Source organism: Macrotis lagotis, chromosome 1 (assembly GCF_037893015.1).
Source record: "Macrotis lagotis isolate mMagLag1 chromosome 1, bilby.v1.9.chrom.fasta, whole genome shotgun sequence".
NCBI lineage: Eukaryota > Metazoa > Chordata > Mammalia > Peramelemorphia > Peramelidae > Macrotis > Macrotis lagotis.
The window spans coordinates 447,838,130-447,858,675 of record NC_133658.1 but is presented as its reverse complement, the minus strand read 5'-3'; the positions used below and the strand labels follow the sequence as shown (position 1 = coordinate 447,858,675).

The 20,546-nt window shown below is 33.4% G+C and overlaps 1 protein-coding gene across 2 annotated transcripts in view; it reads right to left on the bottom strand.

Annotated features, from left to right (window-relative positions):
* TTC6 (tetratricopeptide repeat domain 6) overlaps positions 1-20,546 on the bottom strand; it is a 248,960-nt gene that overhangs the window by 180,604 nt on the left and 47,810 nt on the right. For both annotated transcript variants that reach the window (XM_074213416.1, XM_074213417.1), the window contains exons 5-7: positions 18,888-19,012; positions 10,965-11,159; positions 2,507-2,636 (exon numbers count right to left, since the gene is read on the bottom strand). In XM_074213416.1, the coding sequence (XP_074069517.1) occupies positions 2,507-2,636; positions 10,965-11,159; positions 18,888-19,012 (450 nt within the window). The remainder of the gene's footprint in view (positions 1-2,506; positions 2,637-10,964; positions 11,160-18,887; positions 19,013-20,546) is intronic.

Genomic DNA, 20,546 nt, shown 5'->3' with positions numbered 1-20,546 from the left:
GTTTATCAATTCCAGGAATCCAGGTACAGTGATGTAGGTATTTCATACATTGGTTGGTGCCCTCTCTGATCCTAAGAAACCAAGTATTCCCCCAATTTGATCCCCTAAGTAAACAAACCACATACATTTGCTTCAAACTCAATGCGAAAAGAGCCCAAGGAATTAAAATTTACTCATAAACAAAGACCAAGAATAACAGAACCCCAAGACCACTGCCAATTACAGAAATTGCTATCAAACTCTGCTCATATCTCAATGAGTTTAGCTAGATTAATTATTCTGGCTTTCCCAGAACTAAGCATGATAAAAATAATACTGACATCCAACCTGACTCTCATTTGGACCTACTCTTACAAAAACTTTACTCTCAAGGAGCAGCTGGTAAGGAGTACTTCAGAACAGCTAGCTTCATACCCCTTTTGTCTCTGTATCCAGGGTTGTTTCTCAACTTTCCTTGTGTTACTGTAGCAATTTCTACCATTAGTGGACCTCCCCTACTCTCTATCTTCATGGTAGCTGAGATTGTAGTTGCTTATTTTTCCATCCCTGTAAGAATATTAAATTAAAAATAAAGAGCTTCACTCTCTTTTCTATAACACTTGTGGGCTTCTCCTCCTTCCCTTAATCCTGCCTTAGTAAGCCATTTTCCTTGATTCTGTGGTAAGCATAGTTAACTTTTGTCAAGGAAGAAACTGTTTATAAATAATATTAGGCATTTCCAATATTAAGCAAATCCAGTCCATCCCCATGAAATTTTCATCTGTAAAAAAGTTAGTTTAGCAATTTTTAGAGTAGATTATTCAGTTCTAGGCATATTACTCATAATAATGAGTACTAATGGTGACATTGTATGCTACATAATATGCTACAATTAAACAAGGTTCCAAACTAAAGCAAAAAAATACAAATTGTGAACTGGGACATAATCTAAAAAATTTTATCCAGGTTATTTCTGTGTTTCTGGGTAAGAGTATATCTAAATTATTCCAAACAGATACTATCTCATCCCTAAAAATCTTCTGATAGATCACATCTTCTGTCTATCCATTATTTAGTTAAGTGAAGGACTGACATTTAACTATCTTAATCAAATCAACAGACAGGTAAAAGACAGCCAGTTACTTGGGTATTAATTTTGATTAAATTAACAAAATTTCTTTCCCACTTTGTGTCATATAATCTAGTCAACAAATTCTTATTATATGGAAGAAGAAATACTATAAACCAGTTTGTAGTTCTTCTGTAGATAAAGATATACAAGACCATTATGATTTAGCATTATGTGACATATAGAAAGTCTATAAATTATAATTTTAGTGAATGTGCCAGCTCAATATCAGTCAACAATGAAATTTAGCAAGATAGAGAATGCAAGCTTGAATACAAGTCTTGAGAGGCATAGCATCTGAGAACAAGAGTACTGCTACCTGACTTCTTACATATTATATTCAATTCTGTAAATCATCTTTCTGGAAGGCCATTGATTGCTTGTGGTTGGACAGTGAAGGAAATGAGGTAAAACCATAGATTATTCCTCCACAATATCAAAACTTGAGAACAGAAAACCTAAGGGACACATTTTACCTCTCCTGGAATTTAAAGAGATGTCCCATTAAAAAGAATTGGATTTATTCTATTTGACTCCAGAATACATATGTAGGATGGTAAGTAGAAGAACAAATTTAGGCCTGATGTTCAGAAATGTTTTCTTATTAGAGTTATCCATAAGTGAAATGAGCTATCTCAGATAGTAGAAGGTTCCCTTTCCTTGGAAGTGTTTCATATAAAGTGTTTTACACTTGTTAGAATGATGCATAAGAAATTGATTTTTCAAGCATGGGTTGGACTAATTGAGGTCTTTTCCAACTCTAAAGTGATTCTATAATTCTGTGACTTAATTATTCATACAAGAAAAAACAAATCAATGGAAAACTTCCAATATCCAAATTACAACATGAGGGAAGTTCATATATCTAAAATAGATCCTAGTTGGACACAGAACTTGCATTGGGAAAAATGAAGAGTACTTTTAATGATCCCAAGATATTTTCCAATACAAAGCCCCATCTGTTATAACATTTATGTTCTAATTTTTCTGCTAATCATGAAACATTACAATATTTAAAACATCTAATTTATTCTAATTTATTTAAGGAAATGGAACCATGTGTAATGATTATAAGTAGGCTGACATATATTCCAATGATGATCTATGAACAATAAATGAATGTAGGCTATTACACAGGAAATTTATAACTGGAAAATTAGCTAATATTTCTATAGAACTTTAAAATTTGTAAAATGCTTTTTCCAGTATTATCTCAAAAGACAGATAATCCATGGGTACTATATACTAATAATGGGACTCATATAATAAAAAAAAAACTTAGAGGAAGATCTTCAGCACATTGGAGGATCTAAGGAAGAATTTAAGAATTCCATAGACAAAGAAGTCATGGATGGATCAAATGAAACATTACATAAAATTATCAAAAGCAGTTCTTACTTCTTCTCCTGAGAGTTGCAGAGATGGTTTTTCATTTGTTTTTTTCCATTTAACTAAAGCTGTTGAAGTTTCTGGGAAAATATTTTCATTTTTGTACTTATTTTCTGAAGTAGAAACTCCATAGATTATTCTGCAATAAATTTTCAGATATTATGCTAGTTTTGAAAATATTTGTTAATCTGACAAGAAGAACAAAGCACATTACCATTTCAAGTTTATGCAAAATTGGATGTAGCCAAACTCTTGAATGCAATGAAAAGTTACATTTTAATAGTTATATTTGAATATCACAAGAGACCTGGAGGTATGGAGAAAACATAATCAAGTATCTCAAACCAAATTATAATTTCAGACATCAATTAAAGAGGACAAGTAAAAAATATTATTCATTCAAGAAAAACTTACAGGGACATTGTGTATTACCCAGATTATCATAATGGGCAATCCAGTGATTTAGCCCATATTTGAAAGAAATAGATGAAACAGGTTCATACTACATAAAAGAAAAAAGATCAGGATGCATTTGGGAAACAAAAAGTTTTTGTTGACTCCAAAGTGCTTATGGCCACAAAACCCTTCTTAATATAGAATATTCCCCAGTTATGGCAGTGATTCATAGAATGAATGAAAAAAAAATTTATTAAGCACTTATCAGAACTTTGTGACTGCATATGTATAACCTATATAAAATTGTTTGCCTTTTCAATGGAGGAGGGAGGGAAGAGAGAGAGTGGGAGAGAATTTAAAAGCCAAAATTTAAAGTTAAATTTTTTTACACATAATTAGAAAAAATAAAATATAATTTTTTAATTCTGTGATAAACATTAGCAAAAAACAAAGAGAAAAAAGGTGATACCTTACTGAGGAGCCTAATTGCTGCTGAGGAAAATAACATGCATCTTGGATAGCAGTTGCAAGGTTCAGGGCTCCTTAGGGTATAGTAACAAGACAGGGGGTAATAGATCTTCTTTAATTACATTTCCATGAATAAAACCTATCTTTTTAAGATGAAGCATTCTACAGTGGCAAGGACTTTGATGATGAGTACTTTTTCCCTCCCAGATCTTCAGTAATTAGGAGGTAGGAGCTTGTTAGTTATCAGCTTACATCTCTATAAGGATCGCTTGTTTGGATAATGGCTGCATTGGCTGGTTTTGAAATAGGGTCAGTGTTCTAGGGGGCATTGTTGCTCCTAATATCTTGCTTTTACTTCCTAATCATTCAACAGGGATTGGATTTCTTTTATTTGGTTCCTGAATACAAATGTAGAAATATTGAGTAAAAGAATATGAAGACAGCTGAAGCAGGTGCTGTGGAATACTTAGAACTTAGACATCGAAGATACCAAAGTTATCCACTGTATGTAAAGCCATCACTAGCTGTCTTGACTCTGTAATGCCTCTGGGAAAGAATGAGGCTGATGCTTTTGTGTAATACTGCCTTATTTAAATTCAATGTGTGCACAAATCAAAATGCATCACGATTTTATCATTTTTACCTATTTCAAAGTCCTGTGACAATAGGCAAGAGGTGAATCAGCAGCTGGAGGATACACTGAGACCTGAATTCATAGCCCTACACATAGGTGGCCCAGGTCATATGTTCATCTTCTTACTGGAAGTAACATTGGGATTCAGCAGTCCCCTGGATATCTGAGTAACCTTTTAAAGATTGCATTGCTCACCCCCTGGTGTGAGGAAGGGGCTAGAAAAGGTGCCCTAAAAATTCTCTGTTTAACCAACTCTGACCTGGTTATCAAAGAAGGCAGGGATTCCACTCTGTGGTTGAAACACACGCAAAAATGTATAAAAGTTCTGCAGAGATGATTCCACTCACCATTGGTACATTCACTCATAGACAACACAAAATCCCATAGAGCTGAAAGATTAACAGCTCTTGTGAGAGAACTCAGCAATATCACATTCATTGCTCTGCCAGGAACTGAATCACTTCCATTTGAATTGCCTTAGGAATATTCTGAAGATCACCTGACAGAATAAGATACTAGACACTAAAGTCCTTTCTTGAATAAAACTGCTAAACATTCAAACTTTACTACAGTGTGCAACTCCTATGGACTAATCATGTTATAATTAATGACAAGTACATGTTTGCCAAAAGCACCTATATGGAGAACTCACAAGAGGCAAGCACCAATATGGTGGTCAGGAAAAAAAAAACAGCATAAAGACACTCTCAAGGTTTCTCCTAAGAACTTTGGAATTGATTGTGAGACACAGGAGACACTGGCATAGGAGCGCTCAGCATGGTATGCTGTTTTCAGAGAAGGTGTTATGCTTGATGAGCAAAGCAGAATTAAGTAGAAAGGAACACAAGATGCACTGATTTAGAGGATCCACCTCGAATGATCTATTTGTGCCTGATCTGTGATCCACATTCCCCAGAACATGGATACTTTTAGCAAAACTCCAGTCACAAGGGTGAGCAACCAAGAAAACAAGCAGTTTTATCCTTGTCTTCATCTGAAAACTGTCTGTTCATATCCTTTAACCACATATCAACTGGGGGATGGCTTGCTCACATTCTTTATTGTATACTCCATCCCTGCTGTCCCTGCTTTTGAGGAAGAAAATCACCTACCTCTGTCTCCCTCTCAGCTTCCTTACATTTTTCCCATGAGCTTTTTCAAGTTTCATTTCTAGTCACTCAAACAAAAACTCAAAATGCCAGAAAATTATGTGGATATAGGTCATTCTCCCCTCCTCAGAAGCAGAATCTCTGCCCCTCAAATCGAAGGAGGTTATTAACATTGAATGTTAGAATCAAAACTGGATGATCTTATCCAAAAAAATGAATGGAGTTCAGGCTAAGTCACATTGTCAAAGACAGTGTGTGCAAAAAGTGTCATAAAACCATCAGCAAAGACATACATGACTAGAAAAATCCAAGGTGGTGATCATGTAATAAGAGTGAAGGCTAACAATTTGACAGACCAAATTGGACAGACAGAATGTTGTTGTTGCTGGTGTTTTGGATGAACCTTCAACATTTTTAGCCTAAAGTTTTCCTGATGTGGAAAGTCTTCTATTGATGCAGATCAGTGGCTCATCCAACAATAAGAATTAATTTAGAGTTTTGCCTCTATTGGTAAGGAAAGGGGAGTAGTGACTTTGGAACACAGGACACTGCTGAGAGAGAAAGTTTTTGGTAGAATATTATATTTAATTAGTCAGAGGGCAGCAAAAAGATAATAGATGCTGCTGCAGGGAAGGGAATCTGAAGGTTAAAGGATATTTTTTTCCAGAGGCTTCTAGCAGATTAAAAAAAAGACCATCTTCAAAGAAGCCTAATAATGCTCAGTCAATGTGGATTCTTATTTTGACAAAAAACAGATCTCCTCCCCCATACTACCTAAGGGCTTGATCAGCTGTATGTGGGGGGAGAAGTAGCCAAGTTCTCTAGGTCTATATGAAATTTTCGTATACAAAGGCATTTCTTCTCCATGGAATGGGAGCTTGCGCCCCCTCCGAATTTTTTCCTAACCACAAATGAAAATATCCTCTCCACTATCCTCTAGTCTATTTGTCCACTTGCTTGTTCTTATCTATTCAAACATATCTGAGGCAATGTTGTAGCTTAAAAGGAATATAGCTTGCGATTTTTAGCATAAGAAATTATTTTTAAAAGTCATATGGACTCAAAGTAAAGATTTGACTATATATATGATGTAAGTATTCAAAGGCTGTGTATTTTTTTAAAAGGGATATTTTTTAAAAAAAGTGTGATGAGGATATGATTTTTTCTTTTTCTTTTTAAACTTAACATTCACTCCATTACCACATGCTAATAGTGTTATCTGGTGGTCTTCTTTTAACATCAAAAGCTTAAATATTTCTTTTCCCTTTAAGTTTCTTTCAATTTTAACTGTTTTCTACATTAAAGTTTCCTTTAAAAGTAAGGAATGATAGTGCATCAAAAACTGGTAAAAAGATACAAGACAAATATTCTGAAAGAGTTATGATCTTGAAGAAAATTCAAATTAATGTTAATATCTAAAATGAGAGAAAATACAAATTATGTTTACATAAGATTTATTATATTAGAAAAGAAACATATAGTACCTCTATGCAGAAGCATAGGGGATATAAGGAAAAATAAGAAAGAGCTCTGCCTGGAATTTACATTATATACATAGCAACCCCACATTATCCAATCTGTAGAAGCTGAAGCAGTCAGCCTTTGTCAAGTGTAGATATATCACAGTTTTAATATGATTATCTGAAATATCTACTATAAAGAATTTCCCCAATTGACCATTTCCCTTCTTATTCTAGTTGCCTTAATGTTAAAGCCAATGTTTTTCATTTTATGTAATTGAAATTATATATTTTAACTTTTGTAATCACCTCTATCCCTTCTTTAATTAAAAATTACCTCTTTCTCACCAGTAGCTAGGGAAAGACATATAATCAGCCTCTCTTCTAATTTCCTTAAATGTTATCTTTAATATTCAAGCTTATATATCATTTTGAATTTATTTTGAAATATGGTATAAAGTAGCTAGATGATTATTGATTTATAATATAGTTTTTTTGGTCTAGATGTATTATTCTTTCTTTATTTGTACCTTTGATTATTTCCCCAGATAGTTTAGATTTTTTAATGTTCCAAATGAATTGTGTTATTATAAAAGCTGGATAAAATATAACAATGACCATTTAATAAGCATAGTACCATATCTGTAAATTAACTTCTGAAATACAAGCTCAATTAAGTTGGACCCATCTATAACATGAATAACTTGTTTATTTATTTAAGAAGCATTTTGGGGGGTGCAGGAGAACAGCTTTTCTTAAGATGTCTTTCCAAAATATTTAAAAAACCTTAAAATTATGACTCTGGCAAAATTTTCAAGAGATAGATAGAACCCACAGAAAGATCCAGTGAGGCAATTCTCCAGCCCAAGGTAAGCTGGAAAATGGTGGGAAAGCTCTGTTCCACCAGGTTGGAGGGAGTGGCAGTACAGTAGAGGGAAGGAGCTTCAGCCTTCTAGGAACAGCCCCAGGGATCCTGGGTCCCTGAGAGCCTGGCTTCTGGCAGCAGAAGCAATTTTCTGAACTGCACTCCAGGGAGCACCAAGCACAACTTGGAAGATCAGCAGGGAGACCTCTGCCAGAGCAAGCATGAAGCCCAGGTCTGCCTGGCCCTCCTAGGTATGGCCACAGCCCTCAGTGCAGCCCAGATCCCAGGAAATGGAAGCAGGTCTGTGGAGCCACACAGCATGAGTCACCCAGTAGCTCTGCCTTGAGTGGTCAGTCCACAGAAGGTAAGGGAGTGGAGGGAGACTGCCAAGAACTGTCCTCTGTCCCTGGGACAGGACTCTGGGGCTTTTCCCATATTCCGACTATGGTCGCAGTCTAGGGGCCCCCATAGAGTAGAGACTTTCCTCACAGTCCCAGGCAGAGGGGGTGTGCTTGTGGTCATTCACAGACTGGGAGAGCAGTCAGTCTTCCATGAGACCCTGAAGGAACTGAGATCCTTGCAGGGGTGTCCCAAAAATACTCAAAATCTCAGGAAGCACCCCAAAACCAGGGATAGACTGGGGAAATGAGTAAGCAGAAAAAAAAGGAACCTGACTATAGACAATTACTTTGGTCCCATGGAGGATCAACACACACACTCTGAAAGTGACAAAGTCTAAGCTTCTGCATCTAAAGACTCCAAGAAATATAAGAGTTGGGCTCAAGCTATGACAAAGTTCAAAAAAGATTTTGAAAATCAAGTAAGGGAGGTAGAAGAAAAATTGGGAAGAGAAATGAGAGTGATGCAGGAAAAACATGAAAATGAAGTCAGCAGCTTAGTCAAGGAGATCCAAAAAATGCTGAAGAAAATAACATATTAAAAACCAGTTTGGGTCAAATGGATAAAACAGTTCAAAAAGTTATTGAAAAAAATACTTTAAAAAGCAGAATTGACCAGATGGAAAAGGTGATAAGAAAGCTCTCTGAAGAAAACAAATTATCAAATGTAGAATGGAGCTAAAGAAAACTGATGACTTTGTGAGAAATCAAGACACAATAATTCAACCCCAAAAGAATGAAAAACTAGAAGAAAATGTGAAATATCTCACTGGAAAAAAAAACAACTGATCTGGAAAACAGATCCAGAAGAGATAATGCAAAAATTATTGGGCTGCCTGAAAGTCATGACCAGGAAAAGAGCCTTGACTTCATTTTTAAAGAATTTCTAATATAGTACAGGGAAATAAGGGAGCATGTTAGCATTGAGTAAATGTTACTCTCAGATTTGGATCAAACATATATTCCCAATTGGGTTTAGGCACTTTTTTTAAAGATAGGGGAAAAAAAGAATAAAAGGGGAAAGGGAAAAGACTGATAAAGTGAGGATAAATTGCAGCCCTCAAATTGCAGCCCAGAAAATTGCTATGAGGGCATCAGTCTAAACACTGGTGAGGAAAAAAAGGAGAAAGAAAAGTACAAATAGGGAAGATAGAATAGAGGGGAAATACAGCCAGTAATCATAACTGAATGTGAATGGGATGTGCTCTCCCATAAAATGGAACTGAATTAACAGAGTGGATTAAAAACTAGAATTCTATAATATGTTATTTACAAGAAACACATTTGAAGCAAGGAGATACACATAGGGCAAAGGTTGGAGTAATACATTATGATTCAGCTGAAATAAAAAAGGAAGGGTTAGCAATCCTTGTCTCAGACAAAGTAAAAAATAGATCAAATTAACAGGGATAAAGAAGGAAATTACATCTTCCTCAATGGTACCATAAGGAATGAGGTAATATCAATATTAAACATATATGCACCAAGTGGTATGACATCAAAATTCTTAGAGTTGGAAAAAGACATAAAAAGAAAAACTATATTAGTGGGAGACATCAATCTCCCTCTCTCAGAAGTAGATAAATCTAACCATAAAACACACCAAAAGGAAGTTAAAGGGGTGAATGGAATTTTAGAATGTTAGACATGATAGACCTCTAAAGAAAATTGAATGGGGATAGAAAGGAATATGCCTCCTTCTCTGTGTACCTGACATCTATGCAAAAATTGACCATGTTTTAGAGCATTAAAAACCTCACAATCAAATGTAGAAAGGCAGATTTAGTAAATACATCCTTTTCAGTTCACGATGCAATAAAAATTATATGTAATAAATGATCATGAAAAGACTAAATAAAAATTAATTGGAAACTAAATAACATTAAAGAATGCGTAGATTAGATCAAACAACAAATCATAGAAATAATCAACAATTTTATTCAAGACAATGACAATAATGACACATCATACCAAAACTTGTGAGATGCAGTCAAGGTAGTTATTTGAGAAAATTTTTTAGTTCTAAATGCTTTTATGAATAAATTAGAGAAAGAAGAAATGAATGAATTGGACATACAACTAAAGAAAGCTAAAAAAAGAACAAATTAAAAATTCCTATTTAAATACCAAATTAGAAATTCTGAAAATCAAAGGAGAAACTAATAAAATTGAAAGATAGAATACTATTGAAATAATAAACAAAACTGAATTGGTTTTATGAAAAAAAATGAAATAGACAAACTTCTGCTTAATCTGATTTTAAAAAAATGAAAGAAGAAAAGCAAATTACCAAGTATCAAAAATGAAATGAGTGAAATCACCACCAATGAGGAAGAAATTAAAGTAGTAATTTGGAGCTATTTTTCCTAACTCTATGCCAATAAATATGACAATCTAAGTGAAATAGTTTAATGTTTACAAAAATATGAATTTCTCAGATTGACAGAAGAGGACATAATATGCTTATATAATACCATTTCAGGAAAAAAGAAATTGAACAAACTATCAATGGACTATATAATAAAAAAATCTCCAATTGTTATTTTCATAGTTGTAACATCATCATTCCTATTCCCATAAATACATCACTAGAAGCATTAGGAAAGCAGGTGGTGCAGTAGAGTGCAGGGCCTAGAGTAAGAAAGTTCTGAGTTCAAATTCAACCTTAGACTTACTCAGCAAATCCCTTAACCCTATGCAGTTTACTCAAATGAAAAATAATGGCACTAGTTCCCAGGGTTTGCATTATGTATCAAATAAGAGAATATGTGCTTTTCACAGTGATGGACAACTTTTTTTCCCATGAGCAAAGCTAGAAAATTGCCTAGGGTATCAAAAGAATGCTGGGCAATAGATCAATTAATACTGATTTTTCTCTTGGGGTATCCAGTCTTTGATGATATATCTTACACAAAACCATATCTTCTCCCCCAGCATATTCAGATATAGTAATAATGATGGAGAATAGGCAGGCTAATCTTCATGAATTGTATAGATGCAATAAAATGAAGGACAAAAAAATGAATCTCTCTGAGAAGCTAATACTAAATCAGGTCCACTCAATCCAATTTCGAAAGAAGACTGATTTGTATTGACAATATTTTAAAACATAGTGCATATGAATGAGAAATTCTTACCTGTTTTTTTCTTTTTCATTACTAATATAATCGCTTATAAAGTCTCTTTTATCACTTCCAAGAAAAGCATTGTGGCCTGTTTTGTCTATAGTGTGACATATTCTAGAAGCTAATCCTAAATCATTAGGTAACACAAATTCTGGGGCAGTGGTACATAGCTTATGAAGGGTGTGAGTAGAATGCTGATGTGGAATCCTAAAAAAGAAAAAGAAAATATGTCAGTCTATAGTTGGCATTTTAGGATCTACACAGATAAAACATTAATTTATATTAATTAGAGAAGTTTGGAATGAAAAGGGATTCAGAAATGTAGGAGATCAAATTATAAATGTTAGTATAGATAATTAACATACATAATATCTCAAACAAGAGGTTTACCCCACTGAAGCAAAGTTGAAAGCTATGTAAAAGTTATTTCAAGACAACTTAAAAAGTAGAATTGCTTTTCATTAAAATATCCTGATTATTCTTTTTAGATTGTTCCCGAGTGGTCAGAAAGTTACATGACTTTCTTTTCCAATCATTTTATAGCCACCATTTAAGGAGTTCTTTGTTGCTTTTGATTTTTAAGAAATGAAAACGCATGCAAAATTTTTGAGTTCAACTTATAGTTTAAAACAGGATTATATATCTTATACATGGAAATAAGATATTATAACCAATTATTTTTGCTATGTAAAACAAAGAAAATTTTTAACTAAGCATATTTCCATTTATACTTTATTCATATATTCCATTTATACTGTAATTAATGGTTTTTTCAAAGAGCTAAAGATGGGCCAGTGGCATCATTTTATAGTTTTATAACATGGCAGGGTTCTGGTGGCAATTCTAGAGTCAAGGAGATTTGGGATGGAAACCTATCCCTGACACCTACTAGTTCTATGAACTACTGATAACTCACTTTGTTTCTCTAAATTTCCCTTTTCTAATCTTTAAAAATGGGAATAACACTTGTAGTATCAGCTTCAAAGAGTTGTTGTGAGAAGAGGGACAATGAATTTCAAGGGCTTTGAAAACTGTAAAAAAACCTAAACTGTATAATTATCAGTTATGATTATGTATATATCTACACCAAATGAAATATCTTTAAAAATATAACAATGAGTCCAAATGAGATCTTTCATTCACTACAACTCTGAGTCAAATGTGTCATAATAAAGATCTGTGGAATACATATCTGTGGAAATCCTTTCTATTCCCTACCAATGCTTTTGTTAAGGATGTTCTCTCTATATAAATTAATCTCATAAAATTTTCCTACAGAATGGAATAGTTTCTAATACTCTTTGAGTCACCCTTTTTCAGTTCAAAGTTTATAAGATCCACAACTTGTATCATGACTTTTGTATCTCCCCCTACTTCCAACTGGGAATTCTTCTATGTACACCCAGCCTCACACAGATAGTGTTCCCATCCCACTTCTTTTGAATACCACATCTACCATTTGAACACAAATGAGAATTGTGATGGTGATCTACTTTTCTTCTTTTTTGTTTGCCCTTTTTTATCCTTAGATTCCCTTAGGATCATCAGCCTTAGCAGTGTTTTTTACCAAAATTTCTTTAAATTTATTTTTCTCTTTTATTATTCCTCTGTTTTATGAGGCCATTTTACTCAGAGGCTTTGATCATTTATCTCTATGGTATTTTACTATTGAACTTATATTCTGAATCAGTGTTACCCAAGTCAGCTGTATCTTTCAATTAAACAAATACATCAATGGTTAGCTAAGAAACTTTTTACCCTTTTTTAATCTCTTTATATGGTAATTTATTTTCATCTGTTAAATACCTGTATATCATTATAGTCTATGTCCTTTATTCTGTGCATATAAAATTTTTCATTATCAATGACAACAAAATAGGTGTGGATGGGGTTATTTCAAATGTAAATATATCTTTTTCTCACTTCTAATTTTATATAAATTTTTTCTTATGAATTAGTAATCTGACTATAGGAAGACAGTTGATAAAGGAATGATCCCCATTTCTCTAATGAGGCATTTTTAGATATCTAGGTGGATTGGGTACTTCAACTTGGATCAGGAAAATGAATCTTAAATGCTATAAAGTACTTTGCAAACCATAAAGTATCATTATTATTATAATCTCCTTTCTAGGGGCAGATAGGTGTCACAGTGGATAGAGCATTGATCCTGGAGTTAGAGGACCTGAGTTCAAATCTAGCAAAACAGACACCTGATAATTACTTAGCTGTGTGACCTTAGTCAAGTCACCTAATCCCATTGCCTTACCAAAAGAAAAGAACAAACAAAAATAATCTCCTTTCTATCAAAATCTAATGAAATTCATTTTTGTTGTATTATTAAGTGGAGAACTTCCCATTCTTTTCTCAAAGAAAGTCTGAATGATATGGTCTTGAGTCTTCTGATTATTTGTTTGTTTATGTACTTATTTTGTCCACTGAAATTTTAGGGGGGAAAATGACCAAAAAATTCATCTCTTGAAAATCTTATTCTTACAGGCAGACAAACTTGTACAATCAGGATGAGAGAGAAAATTCTTTAGTTTACCCATTTGTTAACAAGGACAGAATTTGTTCATGGGAAGAAAAGAGATTATATATACAATGTTAGTATTACGACACATTACATATCAATTCTTCAATTTTGACCATTATGTAATACAGAAAAAATAAATATGCACCTAGTATGTAATTAGAATTTTCTTTCATTTCATTAGAATTGTATATTGTTTTAACCTTCAGCTAATTGTAGTGAAATATAATAACAATATAAATAACACTTATATTACACTTTAAGACATGGAAGGCACTTTAAATACATGATCTCTTTTGATCTTAACAACAACCATATAAGTAAATCATTTTATAGATGTGATAACTGAAGCCAAGAGAGGTTAAGGGACTTATCTGAGGTAGGATATATACTCAGATTTTCCTTATTTCAAATCTGGCACTTTATTCTGATTCATTACCTAGTTACTTTAATTTATGTTTAGATCTCAGGAAATTGCTCAATAAGAACAGAACAAAACAGTCATTTCTCTGCTATTCCTTTACAAGACCAAGCACTAGGACATGCAAACTTCATGTAGAAACGTAGAGGTAGTAAACATGTGCTTTGCTGACCACAATTCAAAAAATGTGTAGACCTCTGATTAAGGGTTCAAATTTAATCAGAAACTATGCCTTTTGCCTTTCGTTATATTTCCAATACTTAGAACATAGTAGGAGTTTAATAACCCTAACCCTAACCCTAAAACCAGTTTTAACCAGAAATTATCTCTTCTCTATCATAAGGCTAGATTTCAAGATCATGTTGCCTAGGGAATCCAAAAAGTATCCCTTTTCTACTTAGAAGGATGTAGATCAAGAATCAAGAATCATATTCTTGAATTTCCCCCTCTCAGGCTGTTTCCTTTTTCTCCTGATAAGAGCAGAGAAATTTTCTTGCTGCGTTTTCAAAGAAGACACAAAGGAAAAGGCAAAAAAAAACATGTTCTCAGGAGGTCACCAACTAAAATTATTTTCATTGCTAGCTTTTGAAAGTAGCATGGGCAATGGCAATAAAAGATACCTAATATCCCAAGATATAATTGTTCTTATTGTCTTTGGACTCTAGTAATACTAACTCCTTTATTTATCTCCCCAAGGAGAAACTATGAACCATTATTCCTTAGAAGCATCTTCCTTGTCTTCATGTTTTGTTTATAATAATAATGTCAAGATTGATGCAATTCAGTTCCTCCAGGAATATGCCCATTATATTTTCAGTGGACAAATATCTGTCATTTACATACCAACGGCTAAGTTAAAACTTTTACCTCTGCAGAAAAGTGAAGAGATCACACTGGAGGCCATTTTAATTGGACTTTGTTTTATGGATTGCCATGACCAAATAATTAAACCCTCATGTTTAGACTGATCTTCCAAAAGGAGAATCAGTCTGTTATTCAAACCATATCTATGATTTTCTATCATGATACAATCTTCTAGAATTTGCACTCCATTATCTTAGCTTTTGAGAGTTCAAGATCATCTTCATGACACAAAGAAGCACTGAAATTACCACAAACTGATCTGCCACTGGTCTATTTATACCTTCTAAGAGTATTTCAGCTCTGGTCACCCATACTTTTTAACTCTATTCTCCACCACCATCATTGGTGTTTTCAATATCCTTCAGATACCCCCATGGTCTTTTGCCTCCTTGACTTTATTTCCATATCTGTTCTATATTAGCCACACACCAAGTTGGCCACACCATGGACCTGATCATACCAAAGCATTGCTTCATTTTTCATCATTTCTAATTTTTTTCCTCCTCTCTGATCATACCCTCACTGCTTACTCTCATTCTTTTTCATACACACAAAAATTGTGGGTGATTTCCAATGAACTTTACAATCCTTCCCATTTTACACAATCTTTTAACTTTTTTCTAGTTTCATGGAATCCTTCCCAATTCAATTTTAAATTATTTTATTTAAAATATTTACTCTTCACCATCATAAACTCCTTCAAATGAGTATACCACATATGTACTTAGACCTGGATAATTCCTTCCATTTATTTTTTTCCAATCTGTTCCCAAGCCAACAAGGCACAAGAGGAAGAACAATAATAATAACTAGACATGTAATTTAATTCTCTCTAATTTCATTCATATTATATGTGCCTTTAAAGTGATTATTTAAAGTCTTTTCTTTTTTAATCCTCATATTTCACTTCAGCTACTATCATTCTCGAGAAGAGTCTTTCTTCCTTTCTCAAATATAGAAATGGGCTGTGATGTCTTGACTTCAGGAATTCTCTTTAATTATTATCCATAATCTATCCATGTTTGCCCATTCTATGTGACTCATCCATGTCCTCCAAAAATTTCATTTCAGGGAATCCATCCAGCAAACTTGAGACCTTTCTTTCTTTCTCCCAACATCAAAAGAGTATCAACAACACTCAACCCTCAATGTTGCCATGTAATCAGTCATCTTCTTTTGTCATACAATTCTTTGAATATTATCTTTAATCCTACTCTTCTTCAGAGTTCCTCATTGGTTATATGTTGTAGCCAGCTGATAACTAACATGCAGCTTTCCATTGCCCACTGTGGGAAGTATATATATTTAGCTCTTCAGAGGCAATGACATTCCCACCATTCAGCATTCCTAGTAAAAAAATTTTAAATGAACAGGCTGCACCTTTGCAGATTTGAGAAACATGGCGGGGGGTCAGGAAAAATGCTTTGAGAAGCACTTTTTCTGACCCCAAATTATCCAATCTACTTGTCAGTTTCTTTTTAATTGTGGGTCCAGATCATTGTCTATGTCTACTTATCTATTCCACACAAAGATGTATGTTGAAATCTGGGCAACAGAAATTATTCATTCATTTGACCTTTTATGTATAGATAGGCTATATTCTTTTGAATAATTCCAGATCTCTTCCAGAAGACTCACAATGTTTTGAGGCTGGCAGCAATAAATGCAATTTTATCCACAAACAGAAACAGTTGGTTAATAGGAAGTCTTTCTCTGACCTAAATTATGCACTAGATCTCCACCATCATCATAGCAAATGCATGTAGGAACAGAAACTTTTCTGCTCGTGCCTCACTTAATACAGCAAGATAATTTCTGTCATTTCTTCCAAAGAATCCTGAATACCTTGATACATGAATAGGAGACTACTTATATAAAAGAACCTGTAAATCAATATTTTATTCTCCCCAGGATAAAGCTAAAACAATAAGCACCAAAGGATTTTGTATTTTCTTGTATCTTTCATTCATTTGTGAGAAGGAAAAAATCGATCCATTACTAAAACCATTTTAAAAAGGTCCCTCCATTTTCCACTAATACCCTCATCAAAGAAGCCTTCAGTTCACATATAGACACCCTCATCAAGATTATATATGGAAGGAAATGAAGTCAGTTAGTGACATTTTCTCAGTCATAATTTGGGAATGCCAAGTTTTATTTTTGCTTTGGTCAGTTTTAATGAGTTTTATTTCATTTAAGAATTTTGAACTTAATATCAAATAAAGTGAGCATTTCCACATACATTCATCTTAGCATGGATTCATTAGAAATGTAACCATTAGTGAGAGAAGAGTTCTATAGGAATGGCAAGCAGGATTGATTAATTTTCTTTTTACAAGTGGGAAAAAATAGGTATAATTGAAATGCAGGGGAAATAACCAGGAAGAGAAGGCATGGATAGTTACCATTAGAGGCTCTGGGAAGCATGAATTTGGCTAGGATTTATGATTGTGATATAAGAAGGCAAAGGAAACACTATTTACTTTGTGATTTCATCAACGGCTGGACCTGGTTATAAGTATAAATCTCCTGTTACATTTTTATATATAATTCCACAATAAAACCCAAACTCTTTTTTCTCTTTTGATCCTAAAAATAATTTATATGGCAGTAAAGGATTCTTCCTCAATCAACAATTTTATTTTTTAGCATTAATTATAGAAAATAATTTTGATCACTAGAATATGTTAATGAGAGAGGTTGAACATAAATTTGCCTAAAGAAGAAGTGGAAGCAGTTGTATGGAATACTAATAAAACAAGAAAAAGGAAATTAAGCCTTTATTTATACAGATTTCATTCTTGTTCCTGCATGGGGATAATGTAATTAATTTTAAAAATGAAAATGTTACTGCACATCAGTAAATTCTACAAAAATTTTGGCATGCCCCAAGAAAAGCTGTATCTTTTTTACAGCATAGTCTCTTTAAATAGCCTATTTATCATTCCTTGAAAAACTAAGACAAATACACATACACATACACACAGACACATGCAGACACACACACACACACACACACACACACAGACCCACACACACACACAAAACAGTTTTGTGTGTGGCCATACTGCTTAATTTACTAAGTGCAGGTGTGTGGCTTTATTTTTTTATCATGAAGTTTATGCACCATTGATAATCTGACAGTAACTATTTATTGAAGGCAAAATACTCTTTGTCTACTGTCACTATTTGTTTTAATATATAATCTTGTTAACTAAATGAACTTAAAGCTATGCAGATAAGCATTGGCATGTACAGGGTCACTTAGATGCCAATTCGTTTAATAAACTTTGGAATTCTTTTACCATGAGTACACTCTCAGCTAGTTAATTGTGAGCAATATCCGTTTACAAACTTTAGGTCTGCTATAAAAAGGTTCTCTCCCAGATCCAGCACACCTTTCAAGGGCCCTCAGCAACAACAAAAGCTAATAGTTAGAGCTTCTTTTAAGCCCTCATAAAGAATGCAGTGAAGAAGAATCTAAAATAAACATTGTCATAAAAAGCACATTGACAAAACCAAGTAAATTAGTATTTCAACAAAATGACTGGTAGAAGACCAAACTTATATTTGTAAATATATACTTATCACATTATTATTATATTAAGTCTTTAGCTTACAATATACTGAGATGACATTTGGAGAAATTAAGACCTCAATAATGCAAAATCACCAAACATTGCAACCTGATCAATTTATTTTTTTTCTACCACAGTAATGAACACGTTTCTAAAAAAATCACATCACAATGACTGATGATACTGAATTAAATGCTATTCTAAGACTATTTTTTTTGTTCATTGGACAACCTCTGGTACATTTATATCAATGAAGTAAAATGGGTGGATAAAACAGAAGTGGATCTGTGTGATTAAAAATGTAGTGGAACTGGAGAGAAACTGTCTTTTTGCCACCTAAAACCAACATCAGCCCTTTTGAATAAGAAATCTTCTAACTGCACTTTGTATCCTTGCCAATTTAGGTGTATAGTTTCAAAATTATTAGTTTTATTTTTTTATAAACAGTTCCCTTTGTACTTCTATTTTCCAATGATATTTTTTAAATTAATACTTTTCCCAAAACTTTTTTTAAATAATGAATTTAAAATGTAAATTACTTTGAAGTTGTTTTGGTAATCTTTGAGACTTCAGTTTGGAATCTGTTTATGTGACTTTTTGGTTTGGCTCTTGGTATTGTTGTAGCTGTCTTTCCTGTTATTTGCAAAGATTTTAAACTGTAAATCTAAAGAAAAGAAAAAAAAGAAAAAATGAGTACTGAAACAAAAACTAGTTTTTTAAAAGGAGAAAAAAATATGCACAATCAGTTTTTAATTTCATTTCCATTTCTGTGCAAAACTTGTATAAGAACTAAAATTCCTTATTAGACTAAAATTATCCTCATTATTAAAATATTTAACTTCACATCCATTCTTAGATTTCAAATGTTATTAAATCATGAATTTGGAAAATCACAAATGTTAAAACTGAAAGAAACCTCAGAGATTAATTAGTCCAACCTCTTCATTTACAAAGGAGGAAAGTAAATTCCAAGGAAAATCTCACTTTGAAATGAATTGCCAATGGTCCTATAGAATCAATCATACTTTTGTTACACAAAGCAAATGATGCTGGAGCCAGGACTGAAAATCAGATCTCCTATCTCTAAGTCTAGACTTCATTCTCATGATACACATTAGACTATCATAACTATTAGTTTTATCAATTAAAAGTATTAATAAGGGTGGCTAGGTGGCACAGTGGATAGAGCATTGGCCTTGGAGTCAGCAGTACCTGAGTTCAAATCCAGCCTCAGACACTTAATAATTACCTAGCCGTGTGGCCTTGGACAAGCCACTTAACCCCATTGCCTTGCAAAAACTAAAAAAAAAGTATTAATACTATATTTCCTCCCATTTTTCACCCTGAAGAAGAAGCATGGCATGGTATATAGAACTGGTCTTTACTTTAGGAAAGCCTTGGTTCAAGTCCTTTCCATGACCCTAAAAAAGTCAATGCCCCTGACAACTCTCAAAAACTAGAAGTTGTAAAATTTGCTAATTTGCATAGATAATGCTATGAAAAAATTTGCATAGAAAAAAATTTCCTTCCTTAAATCCTCAACATGGATAAATACAAATGCAATAAAAAACCCACCCTTAATTATATTCTTTAAAAAACCAAACACATTAAGCAGTTAGCTTCTGCCAAGCCTTGTGCTAAATGCTAAGACACAAATAGAAAGACAAAAATTTGCTCCCCAAAGAAGTTTACAGTCTAATAGACATGCCAATAACTATGTATAGATATATACAGAGTAAATGGAATATAATTTTAGGAGAAAGAAACTGAAGCAGGAGAGAGCAGGAAGGCCTCCTACAGAAGGTAAGATTTTAGCTGAGGTCAAGGGAAATCAGGAACAATATTAGAATTCAGAAAAGAGAAATTCCAGGCATGCAGATATTATGCAAAGGCATACACATACTAGAAGCTTAATAAATACTTATTGACTAATTAATTGATTGAGTTGTGAGATGGAATGTCTTGTTTGTGAAATTGTAAGTTGATCATTATAGTTGGATTCAGAGTATGTGAAGGGGAGAGTAAAGTATAAGACTGGAAACGGAGGAAGAACCAGGTTATGAAGACCTTTAAATGCCACAGAGTAGGTTATACTTAATCTTGAAAGTAACAGGAAGTTCCTGTGGTTCAGTGAACCTGGAATCTGATGTCATTAGACCTACACACTAGAAAAATCACTTTGGAGGATGGTTTGGAGT